This window comes from Cajanus cajan, chromosome 2, assembly GCF_000230855.2.
Source record: "Cajanus cajan strain Asha chromosome 2, NIPB_CcT2T_4, whole genome shotgun sequence".
Lineage (NCBI taxonomy): Eukaryota > Viridiplantae > Streptophyta > Magnoliopsida > Fabales > Fabaceae > Cajanus > Cajanus cajan.
The window spans coordinates 38,275,673-38,298,536 of NC_138518.1; the positions used below are offsets into that span (position 1 = coordinate 38,275,673).

Sequence of the window (22,864 nt, forward strand, 5' to 3'; positions counted from 1 at the left end):
GGACATCTTAGAGAAGTTTTGATGATCCTTAGGGAAAACCACTTATTTGCAAATATTGAAAAATGTACTTTTTGTGTGGATCATGTGGTTTTCCTAGGGTTCATTGTAAGCAAAGATGGGGTTCGTGTGGACCCCGAGAAAATCAAAGCCATTCAAGAGTGGCCAAAGCCTAAAAATGTTAGTGAAGTTAGGAGTTTTCATGGACTTGCAAGTTTTTATAGAAGATTTGTTCCTAACTTCTCTAGCATTGCTTCCACTACAAGAAAAATTGTTATTATCTACGGAATATTATCTATAGAAAATTTTTCGTAGATAATTTTTAATTATCTACGGAATATTATCTACGGAAAAAATTTCGTAGATAACATTTAATTTTCTATGGAATATTATCTACGGAATTTTTTCCGTAGATATTTTCCAGTTATCTACGAAAATATCCGTAGATAACTTATCTACGGAAATTTCCGTATGTAAAACATATTTTTATTATCTTTTTACTTTTTTTATTTATTATAAAATAATTAGAATATTTAAATTAACATCATTAAAAAAATACATTATAAAATTTATTCTTTTATAGTTTAATTATTCATTATAATACTTTATAGTTACCGTATTAACCAAAAAATAATTTTTAATTAAAATATATTTTAGATTTTTAGTTAATTCATTATCATCCACTCATTATATTAAAAAGTGATAAAAAAAATAAATAATTTTCAATTATTTTAATAAAATAAAAACTTTAAAATATATATCTAAAATATGTAATAATTTCTTAGATAGAAATATTTAATTAATTAATTTTAATATATAGTATATTTAATATTAAAAAATTTATAAATATTTTAGCTGTAATTTTTATTATCTTTTGATTTAATATTGGATTTGTTTTGATTATGAAAGATAGTAAATAAAATCTAAAATCTGTATGAGTTTGTTTGATAAAAATGTTTAATTAATTTTAATATATAATAAATTTAATATCAAAATATTTACCTGGATTTAAGTTATAATTTTTATAATCTTTTGATTTAATATTGGATTTTATTTATTATAAAACATAATAAATAAAATCTAAAATCTATAACAATTTCTTTGATACAAATATGTAATTAATTTTAATATATAATAAATTTAATATCATAATATTTATTATAATTTTAGTTATGATTTGTATAATCTTTTGATTTTGATTATAATATTTTAATATACTTTATTTGAAATATCAATTAATATATTTTATTATATTTTTATTTTAATTTCTTATAAAATAATTAGAATATTTAATTTAGCATTATGAAAAAAATAACCATTATAAGATTTAATTTATTTAATTTTATTATTTATTATAATACTTTTTAATCACTATATTGACTAAAAAATTAATTTTTAAAAAAATATATTTCAAAATTTTAGTTAATTCATAAAAAATATTATTGTAAAAACTAAAATTAAATAAGTTAGTTAAAAAATGACTATAGTTAATAAATTAATGTAGAATTTGTTTAAAAAACTGTTTTCAAAAAAATCTGAAAATAAATAATAAAACACAATTTGGTTTGAATACAAGGGCCTTCCTATTAAGTGGTGCGTCTACAATGCTTTTTTCACTCTCGCATCGCGTTGCACTCACCAATTTGTTCATGATTCGTGCAGGTATATACCCACTGGTGTTCTTTTTGATCTTCTATGCGTGGAGCCCGAGAGGCCGTGGAATTTAACGGTAAAGATTTTTATTTTGTTTTCATCTGCTGCTTATCAAATGAATATAGCTCCATGTGCTATGAGCTATTTTTTGATTTTGGGAGGGGAAGGGGAGTAGGGCTTAAAATTAAATAGTAAGATTGCTTAAAGAAATTAGGAGGGATTTATTACAACGTTTTTATGCTAGCTACAATCAATCTGTATCTTATGATTTGTAGGTACACTTTAGAGGATATCCAAGTAATTTGTTGGTTCCCTGTGAAGGTGAAGACAGCGTGAAGTAATTTGTTGGTTCTCTGTTTTTAAACAAATATTTCTTTGCAATTCAGTGTGAATTCAGCGTGAGTTTACGTGTGTTTCAGTAAATGGAGTCTGTTGTACTTCAATTTGCATACCCTTGCAGGATTAGATTTATATAAGTTCTATTTTTTGGTGGTCAGTTTGTTTTGATATTGTCCTTTGTGTTCTCTAATTTCTGTTCATTTTCCACATTAAGTTGGCATGTCCCTTCCTGAATCCTATATGTCGGTTTTAAAAAAAAAACTGTCAAAACATGAAGGTAGCATATTTCGTGACAATAATTTTGATTTTGTTTGTTAATTTACAGAAATGATTTACTTATGCAATTTAAAAGTTAAAGTTACTATTTGTTTTAGTTTTTCTAGTTTAGTTTCTTGTAGTCTGATCAAACCTCAGGAATGTCTTTTTCTACATTGATTTCTTCTTGTGGTATCTGCTCCTCTATGGTATATGTCATTTCAGGCTGTATCTCTTTTTGACAATTCTCATTAACTGCATCGTTTCCAACTAACATTGTAGTAGGCAATGATTGTAGGTCTTCATGTTCAAGCACACCTATCAATATAGATATGAAATGTTGAAAACAATAATTTACACAGCTGTTTATGTTACACTTGTAATACATCTATATGTTCTGTGTTAATTAGAAAGGTATTATTGCTGCAAGAAGCTTCTTTATGGGGCCATATAATTACTAATTATGTATTATAATCCACCTATAGAGGCATGTGGATTCAAGAATTTTTATTTCATCTAATTCATGTTGTTATTTTTCTTTTGGGGGCATGAATATATGCATTGCGTTTGTTTTTAGCTTTTGGTTTTGAATTCTAAAATTTAAAAACTTAATTACCTTTAGTTTCTAATTTTTGCATCACAACGTCAGTAGGCTGTTTAGCATTTGTGGCTTCCTGTAATGTGATTTCACTTGCATCCTTATTCTCTAAATTCTCTATGAAGTGTGGTTCTAGTGTCTTCTCTTTATCAACATGATAACTTAATTTTGTACCGCATTCTGCTATCACATGTTCTTTTGATTGGTTGTCTGCATGTTCTTCTTTTACTATGCTCATGTTGGCCTTGTTTTCAGGTTGACCAGGTTCCTGATTGAATATATACAATATAAGAATGAAATTTGTTAGACAAATTCAGATCATAAATGATTTTTTTTATGTGTTTGTCTAAACTTTTTTTTAAATAAACAATTTTCTACAGTTTTTAAGAAGCAACTCCTATCTACTTCTTAAAGAATTGTTTTATTTTTGAAACACTTGTTTAGAAACACTTATTATTACTTACTAAACAAGATTGGAATGAAAGAAGATACAAATTTTAAAAAGTTGCTTTGATTCCTCAGTTCTCCTTGTTATAAAAAAGAGACATCAACTCAATCCCAAGAGGAGTAAAGGCCTCAACACTCAACACCTTTTAGACTTGGAGTTTATAGTAGTATTTCCTATGAAAGAAGTGACACGTTGATGGTGAACTCTGTTTACACTTCGCAGGGTCTCTGTGGACAACACTACATGCCATAATTGTACACTGATCAAGGTATAATTTCTCAAAATAATTAGTTAGAACTTTTTTCCATGACCTTATTGCGAGTCGTGGTTTGTGATTAATTTAGCTATCTAGCTTCTTAGGAGGCTCAGCTTATGTGATATTTAAAGATTCTTGAACCTAGAGTTTTGTTTTTCTTTTATTTTTAAATTATATTAGATTTCATAATTTTCATTAGTCCTCAGTGATTTAAACCTATGGTCAAAACTTCAATCAAACTTGATTTTACTTTAAAATCATGATCAATCCACTTAAGGATGATACCACTTTTTGGATAGCCTGTGGTTTGTCTCATTGCCAGGCTCTGCAGAAACCCTTTTTTGGAAATATTTCGTTCTGTTCTACTTTTTAAGTTCATGTAGTAGTTACAAAATTTTATCTGAAAATTAAACAGGCAAAAAAAACATTGTTAAAATTTTATCTCTACCTGAATCAAATGTTTAAGCATCTAACTTGTTCACCTAATGAAATACAGTATTTCATGTCACGGATCAGCAAGGAAAAAAGATAATAGATAGCAAAACCATCGACTTCATTGAAAAGGTAACTACTATCTATCTCACTATTTTATCCTTATTTATCATACTCTATCTCACTATTTTAGTTTTTTTTTTCCGCAGGTATTGGTTGGAGAGTCTATTGTAAAACAAAGTGATCCTGCGAAGGGAGTCAGCAATCTCTTTGGCAAAGATATCTCTTTGGGTTGAAGTGAGCTATCTTTCTTGAGGTATAGGCATTTGAGATGACAGATTTTAACAATGTTCTTGATTTCTATTCGATTAAAATCAATAATAAAATCACTTAAAGTCAAAACAGCAAATAACTTTTTCAACTTTTGACAGTAATTCTGAGGCTGGGAATTGATTATATAGAAAGTGTCTGAATATAGTATTATATAGAATCTAAGTTTTAGAGTTATGAAATGTATGTATGGGACATGTGCAAGTGTAAGCACAACGTACACTGCTATGAGTCTGGAATAATAATTAAATAGTATAAAAGCAATATAAATATTTAAAAGTAGTGATTTAATTGATAATAATAAATGGAGACGTGGGCCGGTTGAAGTTACATCAAGGGAATGCGCCAGCTTTCTTTTTTTCCAATAATTCATTGCAATTTAATGCTTGTTTTTACATTATTATTGTAACTTGGGTATAACACATTCTTGAATCTTCTTTGCAGAACCCGTGACATAAACATAGTAGTTGGCCACGTACATGTTTTGAATAGTAGCAAAAGCATCATACAATATCTAGGAGTCTGATTGATTAATAACTTCTCAAAGACCCTCGTCAGGTATTTAATTGTTTACTATTGCAAATATTTTATTAATTTTTTACTATCTAGCTGACGATGAATAATTCTATTTAGATGTGATCATGTGAATCTTTCAACTAAGATCTAACAAGTAATTATCTTATAATTAATAGCATGTTTAGATATTACTATATTTATCATATTTAACTTATTTTGATTATATCATTAGTGATGTGAAATTTATAATATGCACCTTTTATTCTAAGTATTGAGTATCTCAAATATAAAATTACTTTTCAATGCAAAAATACTTTTCTCTTTTTGGACCACTAGGATGCCATTTTACCAATCTCAAATTTGCTTGTTCATGTCAGATTTGTGAATGTTCACCGCTGTTTGCTCGACTAGAAGTGCTTAACATAAATCTGTGGAAGCTAATTTCAAATATGTGTATATTAATAATGAAGTACTGTACGGAATTACTGTGGTAGCCTAGTTTTCATAATTCCAACAATAGTATAATATAAAATATGAAATAATAGTATAATATAAAACATTAAGATAGCGTTGGCCAATTGCATGGGCACATGGTTCTGAATGACTTTAAACTGGTTAAAAACCAGTTTACCCCAACAGATTTGAATATAGCGTTGGTATGCAAAGGGCATATGAAAATATATTTAAATTTTATTAATATATAGAAGATGAATTCCATTCCAACACCTTTGTCTTTCCATGTTCTAATATATTTATGTTATAAATATACAGAACATGAATTCTATCCCAGCAAGTCGTCAATGGATGTATGATAAAATGTATATGGGGAGAAGAGGTTTAAAGGAATCTTTTGTACATGGGGTTGAAGAGTTTATAAGAATAGCTTGTCAACAGCAAAGCTATATTAATGAAGGGAAACTTAGATGTCCATGTGCTAAATGTCAGTCCACAAAGATTGATGGTGTTCATACTGTGAAGGTTCACCTTTTCAAGTATGGGTTCATGCCGAACTACTACATTTGGACTGATCATGGTGAAGAGATGGAAAATGTTGACAATAATCTCATAGGTGCTTCAAGTATTGGTATAAATGCGACCGAAAGTGAAACCTCTAACTCAATGCATGATATGATGTGTGATGCTCTTAGGCAACATGGGGCATTTGACATACTAGAAAATAATAATCTGGAAGAGCCTCCGAATGAAGAAGCACAAAGATTTTACGATCTTTTATCTGAGGCAAATTGTCCATTGTATGAGGGATCATCAGAGTCTAAGTTATCAATGCGTGTAAGACTTTTAGCATGCAAGTCTAATTGGAATGTTCCCGATGAATGCGTCAATTTTATAACAAAAATGTTGTTGGATGTGACTCCTATGAATAGATGTTTGCCCAAAAATTACTATGACGCTAAAAGATTAGTGTCAAAATTGGGACTGAGTGGTAGAAGGATAGATTGTTGCGTACAAGGCTGCATGTTTTTTTATGACAACGATTATGGGAAAAATGATGGTGCATTATTGCAGTGCAAGTTTTGTCATATGCCAAGATATCGTGATCGCAACACTGGATCAAGCACAAAAAAACTAGTTCCAGTGAAGACGATGTTTTATTTGCCAATAATTCCAAGGTTACAACGACTGTTTGCATCAATGCAAACAGCTGGGCATATGTGTTGGCATTATCAAAATAGAAGTACCTCTGGTGTTTTACGTCATCCCTCAGATGGTGAAGCCTGGAAGCACTTTGATCGAGTGTATCCAGATTTTACAGCCGATCCTCGCAATGTACGACTTGGTTTATGCTCAGATGGGTTTAATCCATACATTCAATCAACAACTCCACCTTATTCTTGTTGGCCGGTAATTGTAACCCCATACAATCTTCCCCCTGAAATGTGCATGACAAAACCATTTATGTTTTTAACTTTTCTTATACCTGGTCCACGGAATCCGAAGGCAGCTATTGATGTGTATCTACAACCATTGATTGACGATCTTAAAAAGTTGTGGATTGGTGTCCAAACCTATGACATTTCAAAGAAGCAAAATTTTATGATGAGGGCAACATTAATGTGGACTATTATTGACTTCCCTGCATATGGCATGTTGTCTGGTTGGGGAACTCAAGGTAAATTGGCATGTCCACATTGCATGGAGCATTCTAAAGCCTTTACATTAGAGAATGGCGGTAAAAATTGTTGGTTTGACTCACACCGAAGGTTTTTACCCACCAATCATGCATTCAGGAAGAACAGAAAAGCGTTTATAAAAGGCAAGGTTGAAACTGATGCGCCACCACCTACATTGACACCCGATCAAGTTTGGCAAAGAGTTAGGGATTTACCTTTAGTAACAGAAAATCCTAGCTTGCCTAGGTTACAAGGATACGGGGAGTCACATAATTGGAGGAAAAGAAGTATATTTTGGGATCTTCCTTATTGGAAAGATAATATTTTGAGACATAATCTTGATGTGATGCACATTGAGAAGAATTTCTTTGATAACATATTGAACATTGTTATGAATGTTAGTGGTAAAACGAAAGACAATGAGAAGGCACGGATGGACCTAGCTTTGTATTGTAGTCGACCTGACTTGGAAATGAAATTGCAGCTGAATGGGAAAATGTTAAAGCCAAAAGCAAATTACACTTTACCTATAGAGGAATCAAAGATACTTTGTCGTTGGATAAAAGAACTCCGAGTTCCGGATGGTTATTCATCCAACTTGGCAAGATGTGCTGATGTCGAAAAGGGAAGGATGCATGGCATGAAAAGCCATGACGGCCATGTTTTCATGGAGTGTTTACTTCCTATTGCATTCAGTTCATTGCCAGTGCATGCTTTAAATCCACTAACTGAAATAAGTCATTTCTTCAAAGACTTGTGCTCTACCACATTGAAGGTTGAGGATTTGGATAGGATGGAACTAAACATTCCAATTATTCTTTGCAAATTGGAAAGAGTATTCCCCCCCCCCCCCCCCCGCATTCTTTGATTCAATGGAACATCTACCTATTCACCTTGCATATGAAGCACGACTTGGTGGTCCAGTTCAATATAGGTGGATGTATCCATTTGAAAGGTACTACAATTATCATACTATCGTATATAACTAGTATTGTTCAATGTTTATGAACCCTAACCTATTCATATAATTTTATAGATTTATGGGAGATTCTAAGCGATCAGTGAAAAATAAGGCGAGGGTTGAAGGATCGATATGTGCATCTTACATACACCGCGAAACAACTCATTTTTGTTCTCATTATTTCCACAACTCCACGTTGTCATCGCAAAGTTGTAGAAATGAATTGGAAACTGAAAGTGATAGGTGTCCATCATCGTTGTCCATATTTAATCAACCAGCTCGTCATTCTGGGAAGCAAAAATCTCATTGGTTAAGCCAGCAACAATGGAAGTCAGCCCATGTTCATGTTTTGATCAATTGTACAGAAGTTAAACCATATCTTGAGTCAGTATTTTCCAACAATTGATTTTGTAGTATAGTAAATCAAACTTTCTTTTTGAACTGACCACCTCATTCATATTTTTTGATAGTTCATTCCTACAATTAGAACAAATAAGTGAATCAACAGCTCCTTCTCGCATACATGATGATTTCCCCAAGTGGTTTAAGGATCATGTACGTAGCACAAAATTTATTTTACTTTAACATTACTTATATAAAACATAACAAATACTTTGTTGAATATTGTAGGTTTACAATGAACCTATAAGCGTCAAAAACCAACACTTGAGAGAATTATCACTTGGTCCGTTCATTGAGGTTAAAGAATGGCACACTCTATATGTGAATGGCTATAAATTTCATAACCATGAATGGAGTCAAGGTAAAAAGACAATAAATAGTGGAGTTTATGTCAAAGGGCTTACTGAAGGAGGTGATGATGACTTCTATGGGGTCATCCAACACATATATGAACTAGAGTACAATAGTTCAAGTTCTCCCAAGAAAGTCATGTTATTTTATTGTGACTGGTATGATCCATCACGAAGAGGTACAAGAGTAGATCCCAAATATAATGTTGTCAATATTCGCATGGATAGAAGATATGTGGCATATGATCCATTTATTATTGCTCATAATGTAAGGCAAGTTTATTATGTCCCATATCCAACATCACGAATAGATAAACGCGGTTGGTGTGTGCCAATTAAAACAAAGCCTAGAGGTCGTATAGAATGTCATGTGGAGGACGATGTACCGTACCAAGTAGACCAAGTGTCACACGTCAATGAAGTCATAGAAGTAGAACCTATTTTAGGCTTCCAAGATTCACAAATTCTTGTTGAAGAAGAAGATGAACCATCCGAGATACAACCAGTTCATTTGGAAGAACATATTCAACAAGGGGAATTTGAAGACAATGATTTGGAGCAAAATTATGATGATGAAGAAGGAGAATTTGAAGACTATGATTCCGAAGAGGACAATGAAGAAATGGAGATGGATAATGAGAATTCTGATTCGTCTGACTAGGATTATATCTATTATAGAAATTGTGAGTAGACAAATATCATGTTCAATTGTAACATCGATGTTTAATTAATATTTATATAAAACCAATATATATTTATTTATGTAAATTTGCTATTTGTAAGTGTTTTGCTTTTACATGCACAAATGTCCATTACATTACATAATCACATCCACTTGAAGGTGATTGATAGAGAGGATTTGATCTAAGGACTCCACTAAACTACACATCCAGTTTTTGTTCCCTTCGAAGATTTTAGTTATGATTTTAATCATCATTTTTCTATTGATTAATAATACTATTATTACTAATATTGTAACAACTAGCATATGACATGGTATATTACGGTGCATGCTTCTTACAATTGCATACAAATATTTAATGATAAAGTTTAGTTGCATATTTCTATTTCTTAGCAAGTTAGCATAATTCACTTTGTGATATTTATTCTTTGGCTAAACAAAACCACCTTTCTTTCATATATAACAATGATTTTTCCAAGTCTTCATTTCTCTTGGTTCATTATGACATTTGAAACTATATCACCCCACAACTTATGATGGCCTCGGTTGATGCCCAATTAATTTACATGGATATGATCTAACAATGATTTTGCTACGTCTTCATTTTGTCTTGATTCATTATCACATTTCAAAACTATATCATACCAAAATCTTTGATGGCCTAAGTTGATCCCAATTAATTTACATGGGTATCAAACAAAGTTTGAAGTTATAAACTTAACAATATACATAAGCTCTGTCTACTTAAATTATTATGTATATAATAACTAAGTACACTTATAAATAAATAAATATTTTTAAGACATCAAAATATAAACAAAATAGGGAAAGCAGTTTCCCCCTTTTCATTAATATTAAGGCATTACAAGTAAGATATCCTGCTTACTAAATCTAGAGAATCAGCCATCCAAATGCAGGTAAAGAATACCAAATACTTGTGATGTACAAGTTATTATTGTACTTATTGTAATTATTAAAAATGTTATTAGAGAGTAGTTCGATACTCATACTGTCATCTTTTAGAAACCAAGCCATATCATCTTTCTATGATTAGAAGAAAAAAAAACTATAACCTTCTTACATGTGTCACTAAGTTGTTAATTTCACTAATTCAGTAGTGAAGATTAATCTTCAGCATATATGTACTTGTCACTTTGACTAAACTGAGGAGCTAGTTGAGAAAAGAGATCAATGAAAGGACTGAATTGTGTATGAAACTAGAGATATTGCCTTTGGCCTGGGGCTAATTTTAACTCTATATTTTTCTTCTATGTGTTTCTGAAACTACATTACTGCTGAAATTCCACTATCAACCGGAAATGAAAATGGGCTGTCCGGGAGATTCAGTCCTTGATTGCTGCATAAAATAATTATTTAAAATAATGAATTAGAAAAATTGAATTGTGTAAGGATAAAAGAGTGTAACCAGCCCAAGACATGTTTGAAAACTAAAATCATCAAAACAAAGAAAAAAGATATGAAATTCATGTTCAATGAAATCTTTTCATAGTTAATAACATTGAATCACCACAATTTGTTAAATTGTTTTTTTGCAGATAATGGCATCAGGAGGTGCTGATAAGTTTCCCCAATGTCCTTCACTTGGTGGCAACAAAGGAAAAAAGGGGAAAAAACCAAGGTATGTTCTTAGACTACCTAAACAAACAACCCAACCACTTGTAGGTTTAGAACCCATAACTCCTCAAACTGAAATCCCTGCACCCATGCCTGACCAAACAGAAGTTGCTACGAGCACACCTCCCCAAACCCAAAATGCTAGAACCATACCTCCTAACACCCAAATTGCTACTCCCCCATTACCCCAAACCCAAAATGTTGAACCCACATTCTCCCAAAAACAAAATCAGTTACCTTCTTCTAGAGCTTCACATTGTGAACCTAGTAGCAATGCATCACCAATGTCAATACCCTCCAGACTTTTTGAAATTCCTACTGGAGATGAAGAGCAAGTGTCCAACAATGATACATCACCATTCAACAATGAAGATCCACCAGCTGGGTCTATTCTTCCATTGATTGAGCCTTGTAATGATGGGTAAAACTTATAATTTTTGCTTTCTAAATCCTATTTTTTCTTTCCCAGCATTGAACTGATTTAATTTTTTTTCCTCATTAATTAGGTTTTATCCAAGCAGGGTAGCATTTAAGGCAATCACATTGACTATTAAGCAACAATTTGTTGAGCCATGGATGACTTGGGGTGCAATGACGGAAGAACAAAAGGATATCTTCTTTCAGCGTTTTAAGGTACATAATTTGTTTATTATCATTCTGTTCTAAAGGGATTACGTTAAATGCACTAAGTTTGTAGTCATGAATAATTTAATTGCTTCCTTATTCTGTTAATGCAGAAAAAAGTTTCATGGAGACCTGAACATGAAGAGAAGATAAAAAAAAATATTTCACACAAAAGCATCTCATAGGCTTTCTGAAATGTTCAAGAAAGCTCGTCAAATAAACAAGAAGCCTGATTGGATGTTTGATACAGTTTGGCAAAGTTTGATTGCCCAATGGATGGCCCCAGAATTTAAAACAAAGAGTATCCAAGCTCAAAAAAATAGAGCATCTGAGAAAGGTGGAAGTCTGCACACAGGTGGCTCCATCACCCATCACGAGCATGCTATGCGGATGGTAATTACATTAAACTAATATATTTTATTTAATATAATTTTAGAAATATGATGATTAACTATTTATACAATTATAGTCACAAGAGTTGGGTCGCCTTCCACATGTTGATGAGTTGTTCCACCAAACTCATGTACGGAAGCTTACGGGTGATTTTGTTGACCAAAGATCTAAGCGAACATATGTGAGTTATTTTTTTCGTATTATTGCTTTATTCTTTTCAATTTTAATCATCTCTGATAAATGTCACTTTTAAACATCTTTATTTGTGAAATAGGATCAATTTGAGACTATATTTAATCAAGCTAGGTCTGAGGCTGCATCTTGTACGGGAGGTTCTGAAACGTCTTCTATGGACCCAGTTCAGGAAGAACGACTCCGCAATAAGAGTTGGATTGCTGCTGGTGGTGGGGTTACAGACAAAAGAAGACTTTATGGGGTTGGAAAAGTCGTTTCTCCATTGACATTGCTGGATACCTTCACAAATATATCTTCTGCTCGTGCTACTAAAGATTCAGACAAAATTATTCAATTGGAAGAGCAAGTCCGTAAGTCTAGGGAGCAGGCTCGTCAATCTAGGGAACAAAATGAACTCTTGCAACGCCAGTTTCAATCCCTGTTCAATGCTGTTCTACCTCTTGATGTGAATCAAGAAGAAGCAATAATGGACTAGGAATTTAAGTAGTTTGGGACTGAATAATTAATAAGTTCATTATCTTATTTTTAATGTAATTTTCATTTTATTTTATTTTATTAAATAAATATGATAGGTTGCCTTGCCTTTTAGGTTGCTAAGGGGAAATAAATGCTAGTGGGAATTTATTGCTTAGTTAGTGGGCTAGTGAAGAGTCAATATTAAGTGTTAGTGGGAATTTATGTCATCTTGCCCATCTAAGCTTATAAATAGGAACCATTTGTAAAAGTTTGGGGAGAAAATGAATTATTCAGAATTTGAATATTTTTCCAATTGAGAGGATTTTCTCTCTCTAGGTTCTTAGGAACTACTTTTGATTCTTATCCTTGAATTTCCTAATTCAAAGTGGCGAATCTTCCTCAACTTATCAATCTTTAGGGATTGTGGCGTTGTTCTTCCATTTCTTACCTCAATCCATATTTTTTTCTTTCCAATTGAGAGGATTTTCTCTCTCTAGGTTCTTAGGAACTACTTTTGATTCTTATCCTTGAATTTCCTAATTCAAAGTGGCGAATCTTCCTCAACTTATCAATCTTTAGGGATTGTGGTGTTGTTCTTCCATTTCTTACCTCAATCCATATTTTTTTCTTTTAATTTCTTAATTATGAGCTTTCCAACCTAGATAGATCCGTAAAACGAATCCATCCCTCTGGGTTCATATCATTTGGTATCAGAGCTTCGGCTCTGGGTTTGGAATGGAAATGGAAATTTACTATACAAGATGTTTGGTTGACGACTCTCTATTCTTGGTTGCAGTAGATGAATTTAATTTCAGAAATGTCGTGAGCAGCAGGGCGGTTGAGAAATTATGTCTGCCCACTACAAATGGACAAGCAATGATTAAATTCTCTATTGGAACATATGAAGATGAAGTTCTTTGTGATATTGCCCCCATGGAGACATGCCATATGTTATTAGGGAGGCCATGGTTGTATAATAAAATTATAAATCCTGAACGACCTTCTATTTCTTTTGTGCATGGTGGACGAAGGATTAAGTTGATATGTCTATCATCCGACGATGTACATGAGGATCAACTGAAATTGAAAATAAAGATAGAAAAAGAAAGAGAAGAGAAGAGGAGAGTAGAAGATGAGATACATAGAGAGGAAGATGACAACTCTAACGTTACATTTTCTTCTTTTGATGTGTCAAATTTACAGGAACAAGAGGACAAGTTTTCTTGTTTGAAGAAGCATGTAAACATCATTCCTAATGCACCTTTATACATTCAGTCCACCTTTCAAAATAAAATTCAAGAGACCTTGCACCTGGAAAATGGAGTTGATTTGTTGTTTGAAGTTACTATTTTCCAAAGCTGCCACTTGAATGGGATTCAATTCCTATTCATTGAGTACGTTTGTGGTTATGAGTTTGAAGAGGTTTTATTTGTTTCATTGATGATTAATAACTTACCAACAGGTGAAGCTAGAGATGGATACAAGCGAGATGTCTTCGACCCAGGAGGAAGCATTTACGTTTCGGCAGTAGTTAGTGAATTAAATAAATTAGGAAATAAATAAAGTCTAAAGATTCGGGACGAATCTTCTCAAAGAAGGAGGGTATGATGTGAATCAAGAAGAAGCAATAATGGACTAGGAATTTAAGTAGTTTGGGACTGAATAATTAATAAGTTCATTATCTTATTTTTAATGTAATTTTCGTTTTATTTTATTTTATTAAATAAATATGATAGGTTGCCTTGCCTTTTAGGTTGCTAAGGGGAAATAAATGCTAGTGGGAATTTATTGCTTAGTTAGTGGGCTAGTGAAGAGTCAATATTAAGTGTTAGTGGGAATTTATGTCATCTTGCCCATCTAAGCTTATAAATAGGAACCATTTGTAAAAGTTTGGGGAGAAAATGAATTATTCAGAATTTGGATATTTTTCCAATTGAGAGGATTTTCTCTCTCTAGGTTCTTAGGAACTACTTTTGATTCTTATCCTTGAATTTCCTAATTCAAAGTGGCGAATCTTCCTCAACTTATCAATCTTTAGGGATTGTGGCGTTGTTCTTCCATTTCTTACCTCAATCCATATTTTTTTCTTTTAATTTCTTAATTATGAGCTTTCCAACCTAGATAGATCCGTAAAACGAATCCATCCCTCTGGGTTCATATCACATCTCCTACCTTCTGATACACAGCATATTTTGCAACAATAAGTGGATCAACAATTTCATGACAACCACGATGACTAACAACCACCACCTACTGGACACTATGGAGATGACTATTAGTTAGATGTTTTTTTTAGATTATGGATCCACAACTATTTAAATATTTTATTATGTATAATTTTATGCAAAAACACTACTAGAAAAATTAATATTTGTGACGAATTTTGTGACGGAAAAAATAGCATCGCTAATAGTGACGCATTTTGTGAGGGAATTTTAAGTTTTGTGACGGACAAGAATTTATTGACTTTTGTGACGGATTTTGTGACGGAATATATTCCGTCTCTAAAAATCCGTCACAAATTTCGTCACTGAATCAAAAAAAAAAATATTTGTGACGGATTTTGTGACGGAAAAATTTTCGTCTCTAAAAATCCGTCACAAATTTCATCACTAAATAAAAAAAAATGTTTGTGACGGATTTTGTGACGGAATGAACTTCGTCTCTAAAAAATCCGTCACAAATTTCGTCACTAAAATGAAAAAATTTAGTGACGGATTTTTCCCTTTCAAAATTCCGTCACAAATAGGTTAAAATATTTTGTGACAAATTGTTCCCTCTCAAAATATTAAATTTTATTTATGAAACTTTTATATTTAAGAATTATGCATAATTAAAGAAAATATGTTAAATTTTTTTTTTAAAAAAAATTTAAAAATATTTTATTTCATTAAAGGACTGAAAAAATTATGAAATTCATTTAATTAAATAAAAAATTGTCAATTTTGAACATAAGAAACTAAGACATTCATTAAAAATATTTTAAAAAAAACTTGTGAAAATAAAAAAAAATATTAATTTAATTTTGGCTTAATTACATTTTTGATCCCTCAAGTATTGTAATTTGCAATTTTGATCCCTAAGATTTTAATTGGATAATTTTAGTCCCTAAAGAATTGTAATTGTGCAATTTTAGTTCTTTAATTTTTAATTGAACAATTTTAGTCCCTCAAATATCATAATTGTACAATTTGAATGTCTCCCATTAAAAATTTAATAATTTTAAAATTTTAATATATATATATATATATATATATAAAATAATTTAAAATTATATAATTATTTGCTTATTTAAGTTAGCATATACTATAATTTTTATTAATGTAACAAATGATATATATTTAATATTACTAAATAAATAAAATGTATATATTATTAATAATTTAATATTGCTAATAAATTAATATCAATAATATTTTTAGTATATTTATAGATAAACTCATAATTTGATAAATATAACTTAGTATATGTTAATATAATTTTACAAAAATATAAATATACTAGATAAGATATGTATATTTATAATTAATATACTTATAATTTTGTAAAAGTATATTAATATATAATAAGTTATATTTATCAAATTATGAGTTTATCTATAAATACACTAATAATATTATTGATATTAATTTATCAATGATATTATAAAAATAATAATATATAAATTTTATTTATTTAGTAATAATAAACAATTATACTAATAGAAAATTCGGGATGTTACAATTTGATATATTAATGAAAATTATAATACACGTTGATTTGAATAGACAAATAATATAATTTTAAAATATTGTATATATATATATATGTATATATAGTAAAATTATGAAATTTTTAATGAGAGAGACTAAAATCACACAATTATGATATTTAATAGACTAAAATTGTTCAATTAAAAATTGAAGAACTAAAATTGCACAATTGCAATCTAAAACTACCCAATTAAAATCTTAGGGATCAAAATTGCACAATTGCAATACTTAAAAGATCAAAAATACAATTAAGCATATAATTTTTTAGCTAAAAAAGTTAAAAATGAATGTGTAATTAGAAAAGTTTAAAATATTTATTTTTTAATTTAATAATTTAATTATAATATAATAAATTTTAAAAAAAACTTATAAATTAAAGTAAAGAAATCAGAAGTGTCAATTTATTTTTCTAAGTTATTGATTTCTTATTTTTTAGTTTAGTTGTTTATTGAAAAATGTCTTTCTAATGTCATAATTTTATAATTTTAAAGTGTAAATTTTTAGTTAAAAAATTAAAAGTTTCTTATTTTATGTTAATAAAATAATATCTTTTAATTTCTTTATTTTTATGTTTAAAAACAAACTATAAATTAATGTAATTTAGATTTAAAAGTGACAAGGATAATTTACAAGTTTTTAATTATTTTTTTTAACTTTAATTGCTTCTAAATGAAGGAAAAAAAGTAAGAAAACAAGATATCTTGAAACCCTTCATTGAGTCATATCTAACAAATTATGAGAAACAATCCCACACTCTAGTGAATAAATTTTTATCAATACCATAGTACTTGACTCAACCATGGGTTTGACAGTAACACATGGTCGTTATGAATTCGATTAACAAGAACATGGAGAGGTTGGGAACCTTATATCGAAGATTTAATTCGAATGAAAATAGAAAGTATTACTACTGTGATGAATTGGAATGCATATTCGATAAACCCTAAACACTTTGATTTTGAAATGCAAGAATTGCTTTGCTCCATCCTCTTTCAACCGTCAATAATTTATCTATTTTAAATTATGTCTTATTTTTATTATAAAAACCAACAAAACTGTAAAATTGGATAACCAACAAAACTACTACATGGAGGTTATTTTTTAATAAAGTGGAGACCAAAACCTTTGTATTTCTTTTATCTTTAGTTAAGTTATAAATAAGTTTAAATTGATTTTTTTAAAAAATGAGTAAACATGATTTAGATTATAAAAAATGACTAAATGTAATAATTTATTGTAGATTTTATTTATAATTTTTTTTTTGGAAAAAACTCAAATGAAATCAAATTTCTAAATAAAATATTCAAAATAACATAAATTTAGTTATTTGAATTTTTGTAATTAAAAAACCATAAGAATTATATAAATTTCAAAATTCAAAATTAGGCTAATTTTAAAATTGAATTTATAATAGAATATGATTATATATTTAAATTTTTAAAAATGAATTTAGAAATTATTGAAACGATAATTTATATTTATGTTATTTTATATAAAAAAAATGAATTTGATAAATAGAAATATCTTAAATTTAGATTTTTAATAAGTTGAATATGTAATAATTCAAAATTGCTGGTGGCCGGAACGGGCCGTTTCAAAAGTGAAACGGGCCGTTCCGGAATAAGAAAAATGCTCAAAACTGGAGAAGCAGAACGGCCCGTTCTCATAACCAGCAGAACGGCCCGTTCTGCTTCTCCAATATAGGGCATTTTTGTTATTCCGGAACGGCCCGTTTCAATTTTGAAACGGCCCGTTCCGTCTACTGTTACATAATAAATTTAAATTCAGTATAAAAATAATAATAAAATGATTATAAAAAGTAAAATTAAATAACTTAGTTAAAAAATGACTATAATTAATAATTTAATATAAAATTTGTTTAAAATTTTTTGAAAATAAATAATAAAATAAATCCTCCCTTTCGTCTTCTTCACTTTTTAGAAATGTGTTGACAAGATAATAGATAATATATTTATTTTTAGATAAAACTTAAATGCAATATTAAATGCTAGAGGGAACCGGCCAAGTTAACTATATATAGAGTATCATACAAAGAATGAGAGTGACACTTAAGTATTCTTAATTAAGATTTATATTAAAGTTTATATTAATATTTTATTGTTGAATTTATTGTATTACCCTTTATCAAAATTTTCTGGTATTAAGTGCATTTATATATTTAGAGTTTTATAAATGTTACACTCAAAATGTGAGGAAATGTATTAAAAATTTTATATTGAATAATGATATACCTAAAATAAAGTATATATAAATAATAAAAATTCGTACATTACAAATCACTTATATATATATATATATATATATATATATATATGATTAAGAAATAACTTATTTAAGATATATTATATAATAAGTTTTTATATAATAAAATCTTAATTATAATTAACATTAAACATTCAATAAATTCGAATAATGATATGTTTTAAGAAATAACTTCTTTAAGATCTTATATAATAATTTTTAGTTAACTTATTCATTATCATTCACTCACTTGATTAAAAAGTGATAAAATATAATTAATTTTTAATTAATTTAATAAAATAAAAACTTTAAAATATATATCTAAAATCTGTAACAATTTCTTAAATACAAATATTTAATTAATAATTATATATTATTAATAATTTATATATTATTTATATATTATTAATATAAATAATATATTATACAAATATTTATATATTATTAATAATTTAATATTGCTAATAAATTAATATCAATAATATTTTTAGTATATTTATAGATAAATTGATAATTTGATAAATATAACTTAGTATATATTAATATACTTTTACAAAAATATAAATATAGTAGATAAGATATGTATATTTATATTTTTGTAAAAGTATATTAATATATAATAAGTTATATTTATCAAATTATTAGTTTATGTATAAATATACTAATAATATTATTGATATTAATTTATGAATAATATTATAAAAATATAATATATTTATATATATATATATTATGTATTTATTAATAATAAATATATATCATTTGTGTGACACCCTCTACCCCACATACCATAACACAAATAACAAAAATTGAATAACATAATCTTTTTCATATTTGAAATACCAAACATGTTTAATTCAAATCAAAACTCATGTATTTGTGGAGATATTCATACATCTCACGCAATAAGGAATACAACAGAACAATCAAAAAACAAAATATAAACTTGCATAGTTTATTTGTTTCTTTCAGGGTTCTCTTAAGAACTCACAGAGTACTCTAATCCATACAATAAACATCTTACTCATATAATTGTCTCTTACAATTGCATTCCCTTATGGTGTGTTTGGATGAGTAATTTTACAAATTCAAGGAATTTGAAATTCTTGGTATTTGAATTACTTTGATTTCAATTTCTATCATTGTTAAAATATTTCGTTTGGCTAAGTCAATTCAATTTTTTTTAAATTTTAAATTGTTAATATGGATATGATAATTTGATTCTATCATGATAAAATTGCTTTTAAAAATATATTTATATGTTGAGATTTTTAAATAAAATTTTATAAAAAAAATGTTAACCAAATTTTAAATATTTAATAATTTTAAAAATTAATTCAGATAATATTTAATAATTTTTAAAGTATTTTTAAATATAATAATTTAATTATAATATAATAAATTTTAAAAAAACTTATAAATTAAAGTAAAGAAATCAGAAGTGTCAATTTATTTTTCTAAGTTATTGATTTGTTATTTTTTAGTTTAGTTGTTTATTGAAAAATGTCTTTCTAATGCCATAATTTTTTTTAATTAAAATATATTTCAAAATTTTAGTTAATTCATTATCATTCACTTATTTTATTAAAAAGTGATCAAATATAATTTATTTTCAATTAATTTAATAAAATAAAAACTTTAAAATATATATTTAAAATCTGTAACAATTTCTTAAATACTAATATTTAATTAATTTTAATATAGACTAAATTTAATATTAGAAAACACTACTAGAAAATCTTGTGTTTAATTTTAATGTGTGCAAAATATTTTCATATGACAAAGAAAAAGTTTCCAAGACAATAAATTTCAAACAAATAGTCAATTTATCTCCTAGAATTGAGGATTTAGACAATTTTATAATTTGCCACACAATCTATTATATTTTTCATTTATTTCATTCATTGTCAATATAAATTTAATTATAACATTATTTCCAATTAAATTATTTTTATTTTCACTGCGTGTCGCTTTGGATTGTGGTTGAGTTTGGTGTTTCTTCTTCAGTGTTTCTCCATCCACCAATTCAATCACCGCTCGCAGATCCGACTCTGCAACAATTTCTTAAATACAAATATTTAATTAATTAATTTTAATATATATACTAAATTTAATATTAGAAAATTTATAAATATTTTAGTTATAATTTTATTATCTTTTGATTTAATATTGGATTTCTTTTGATTATGAAAGATATTTACCTGAATTTGAGTTATGATTGTTATAATCTTTTGATTTAATATTGGATTTTATTTATTATAAAACATAATAAATAAAATCTAAAATCTAGAGCAATTTCTTTGCTTATAAGCGATGTAAAAATAAAATCTGAGAGTTGCTCTACACCGGTTTTGCTTAAGACCGATGTAGAAATGAGTCCCTAATATTATCCTGCACCCCCAACCTCCGAAATTCATCTTCTCTCTTTCGCCCCCACACCCCTTCTCCCTCCAAACAAACACCGTCCCCCAAAACCTCCCAAACAAAACCAACCCCCTCCCCCTCCCCCTCCCCCTCTCGTATTGACCACGCGTTGTCTTCGTCGATCTCGAACCCACCATCATTGACGAGGTCCGTGCCAGTACCTACCGCCATCTCTTTCACCCGGAGCAACTCATCTTCGGCAAGGAAGACGCTGCCAACAACTTTGCCCGGTGCCACTACACAGGTAACCTCCCCTCTCTCTTTACATTTCCCTTTCTTTTTCCAATAACCTAACCCTAACCCTAGTTTCCATTTCCAGTCGGCAAGGAGATTGTAGATCTGTGCCTCGATCACATCCGCAAGCTCGCCGACAACTGCACCGGCCTCTAGGGCTTCCTCGTCTTCAACGCCGTGGGTGGCGGCACCGGCTCCGGCCTCAGCTCCCTCCTACTCGAGTGTCTCTCTGTGGTTTACAGTAAAAAATCCAAACTGGGCTTCACCATTTACCCTTCCCCTCAGGTCTCAATTGCCATGGTGGAACCCTACAAAAGCGTCCTCTCCACCCACTCCCTCCTATTAAATTTCTGATTATTCTTTGTGGTTTATGTTTTTCAGGAAAAGATGTGATAGGACTTGCCCAAACAGGTTCTGGTAAGGCTGGAGCTTTTGCCCTTCCCATGTTGCATGCTCTCTCAGAAGCACCACGCCCAATAATTTCTTTGCTTGTGTGTTGTCTCCCACCAGGTTTGATTGATACCTAATCATGGGATGAATTTTCATATAATTTGAATTTTTATTGATTGAAAATGCTAACTCACATTTAACAAGTTTATTTATTCTGTTTTTAACCTTTTTATTGATTTAGAGAGCTTGCTATTCAAATTGCTGAGCGGTTTGAAGCTCTAGGTTCTGAAATTGGTGTCAAGTGTGTTGTGGTGAGTTTCAATATAATTTTTTTTAAATGATTCACTGTATGAATTTTATTGCTTCTCGTTTACTGCATAACTTTGAGTTTGTGTTCTGTCCCCTTATACCATTTCCAGCATAATACATTCCTTTGCTCTTTACCTTTTACACTATTCTTTTTGCTTTAAAAAACAAATACAATGTCAGGATTGTGTTGAAAGAATGTACAAACTTTGAAAGTAACAGAATATGGCATACTATATAATATATATTGCATTCATTTTGGATTTCATTGCTTGTTATTCTTAACTTCTATTGTAATTTATACACCATGTTTTCCTGGTTTGCAGGGGCTGTGTGAATGGAGGGACATTTGTTGCCCGAGCAGAGGATGAGAGTACGGGATATGTATTGCCAAACAAATCTGTTCTTGAAATTGGTACGCAACTTGGGCAAATTCAGTGCAACTTTTTCTTAATGTTAGAAATCTAGCTGGATGTTAACTTAATTTGTATTACTTATTTAAAAGCTAAGCAGATGCCTCTTACTACAAGCAAGCTACGGCGATTGGTAAAGTTAAAACACCCTTATGTTGAACACAATCTTGATGTTGTTGTCAACATCATTAGGCACTCTGTTCAGAATGCTACTGCCACATAATTACCATATGAATGTCTGAGCAGAGGTTAGTCTCTGTTTTATATCTGCACTTCAATTTCCACATAATTTGTCACCTATGGTTTTGTATGATGATGAATTGATTGTAAATGAAAACACCACATTATTAATGTGGGGGCTTTTTGTGTTATTTGTGCAACTTCAACAATTATTTAAAGATTGTGCTATTAAGTATATAGAATCAACTA

The 22,864-nt window shown here is 29.4% G+C and overlaps 3 protein-coding genes across 3 annotated transcripts; all 3 read left to right on the plus strand.

The window, feature by feature from the left end:
* Positions 1 to 5,598: 5,598 nt before the first annotated feature.
* LOC145954887 (uncharacterized) lies at positions 5,599 to 7,824 on the plus strand. The gene has a single exon (XM_083069574.1). The coding sequence runs from the start codon at positions 5,599 to 5,601 to the stop codon at positions 7,822 to 7,824; it is 2,226 nt and encodes a 741-aa protein (XP_082925700.1).
* LOC145954241 (uncharacterized) lies at positions 7,818 to 10,861 on the plus strand. The gene is made up of 4 exons (XM_083068124.1): positions 7,818 to 7,911; positions 7,993 to 8,301; positions 8,388 to 8,472; positions 8,548 to 10,861. The coding sequence occupies exons 1-4, from the start codon at positions 7,829 to 7,831 to the stop codon at positions 9,328 to 9,330; spliced, it is 1,260 nt and encodes a 419-aa protein (XP_082924250.1). The 5' UTR covers positions 7,818 to 7,828; the 3' UTR covers positions 9,331 to 10,861.
* Positions 10,862 to 11,627: 766 nt separating this feature from the next.
* Positions 11,628 to 14,816, plus strand: LOC145954242 (uncharacterized). Its single transcript, XM_083068126.1, has 3 exons — positions 11,628 to 12,003; positions 12,080 to 12,184; positions 12,278 to 14,816. The coding sequence occupies exons 1-3, from the start codon at positions 11,806 to 11,808 to the stop codon at positions 12,671 to 12,673; spliced, it is 699 nt and encodes a 232-aa protein (XP_082924252.1). The 5' UTR covers positions 11,628 to 11,805; the 3' UTR covers positions 12,674 to 14,816.
* Positions 14,817 to 22,864: the final 8,048 nt, after the last annotated feature.

What these genes read in the sequence shown, in the direction of transcription:
- LOC145954887 (XM_083069574.1), top strand. Translation starts at nt 5,599, where the DNA reads ATGAATTCTATCCCAGCAAGTCGTCAATGGATGTATGATAAAATGTAT.
- LOC145954242 (XM_083068126.1), top strand. Translation starts at nt 11,806, where the DNA reads ATGTTCAAGAAAGCTCGTCAAATAAACAAGAAGCCTGATTGGATGTTT. An exon ending in ACGAGCATGCTATGCGGATG is followed by an intron (nt 12,004 to 12,079) that starts GTAATTACATTA and finishes ATACAATTATAG; the next exon opens with TCACAAGAGTTGGGTCGCCT. An exon ending in AAAGATCTAAGCGAACATAT is followed by an intron (nt 12,185 to 12,277) that starts GTGAGTTATTTT and finishes TTTGTGAAATAG; the next exon opens with GATCAATTTGAGACTATATT.
- LOC145954241 (XM_083068124.1), top strand. Translation starts at nt 7,829, where the DNA reads ATGGAACATCTACCTATTCACCTTGCATATGAAGCACGACTTGGTGGT. An exon ending in GAAGTTAAACCATATCTTGA is followed by an intron (nt 8,302 to 8,387) that starts GTCAGTATTTTC and finishes ATTTTTTGATAG; the next exon opens with TTCATTCCTACAATTAGAAC. An exon ending in CCAAGTGGTTTAAGGATCAT is followed by an intron (nt 8,473 to 8,547) that starts GTACGTAGCACA and finishes TGAATATTGTAG; the next exon opens with GTTTACAATGAACCTATAAG.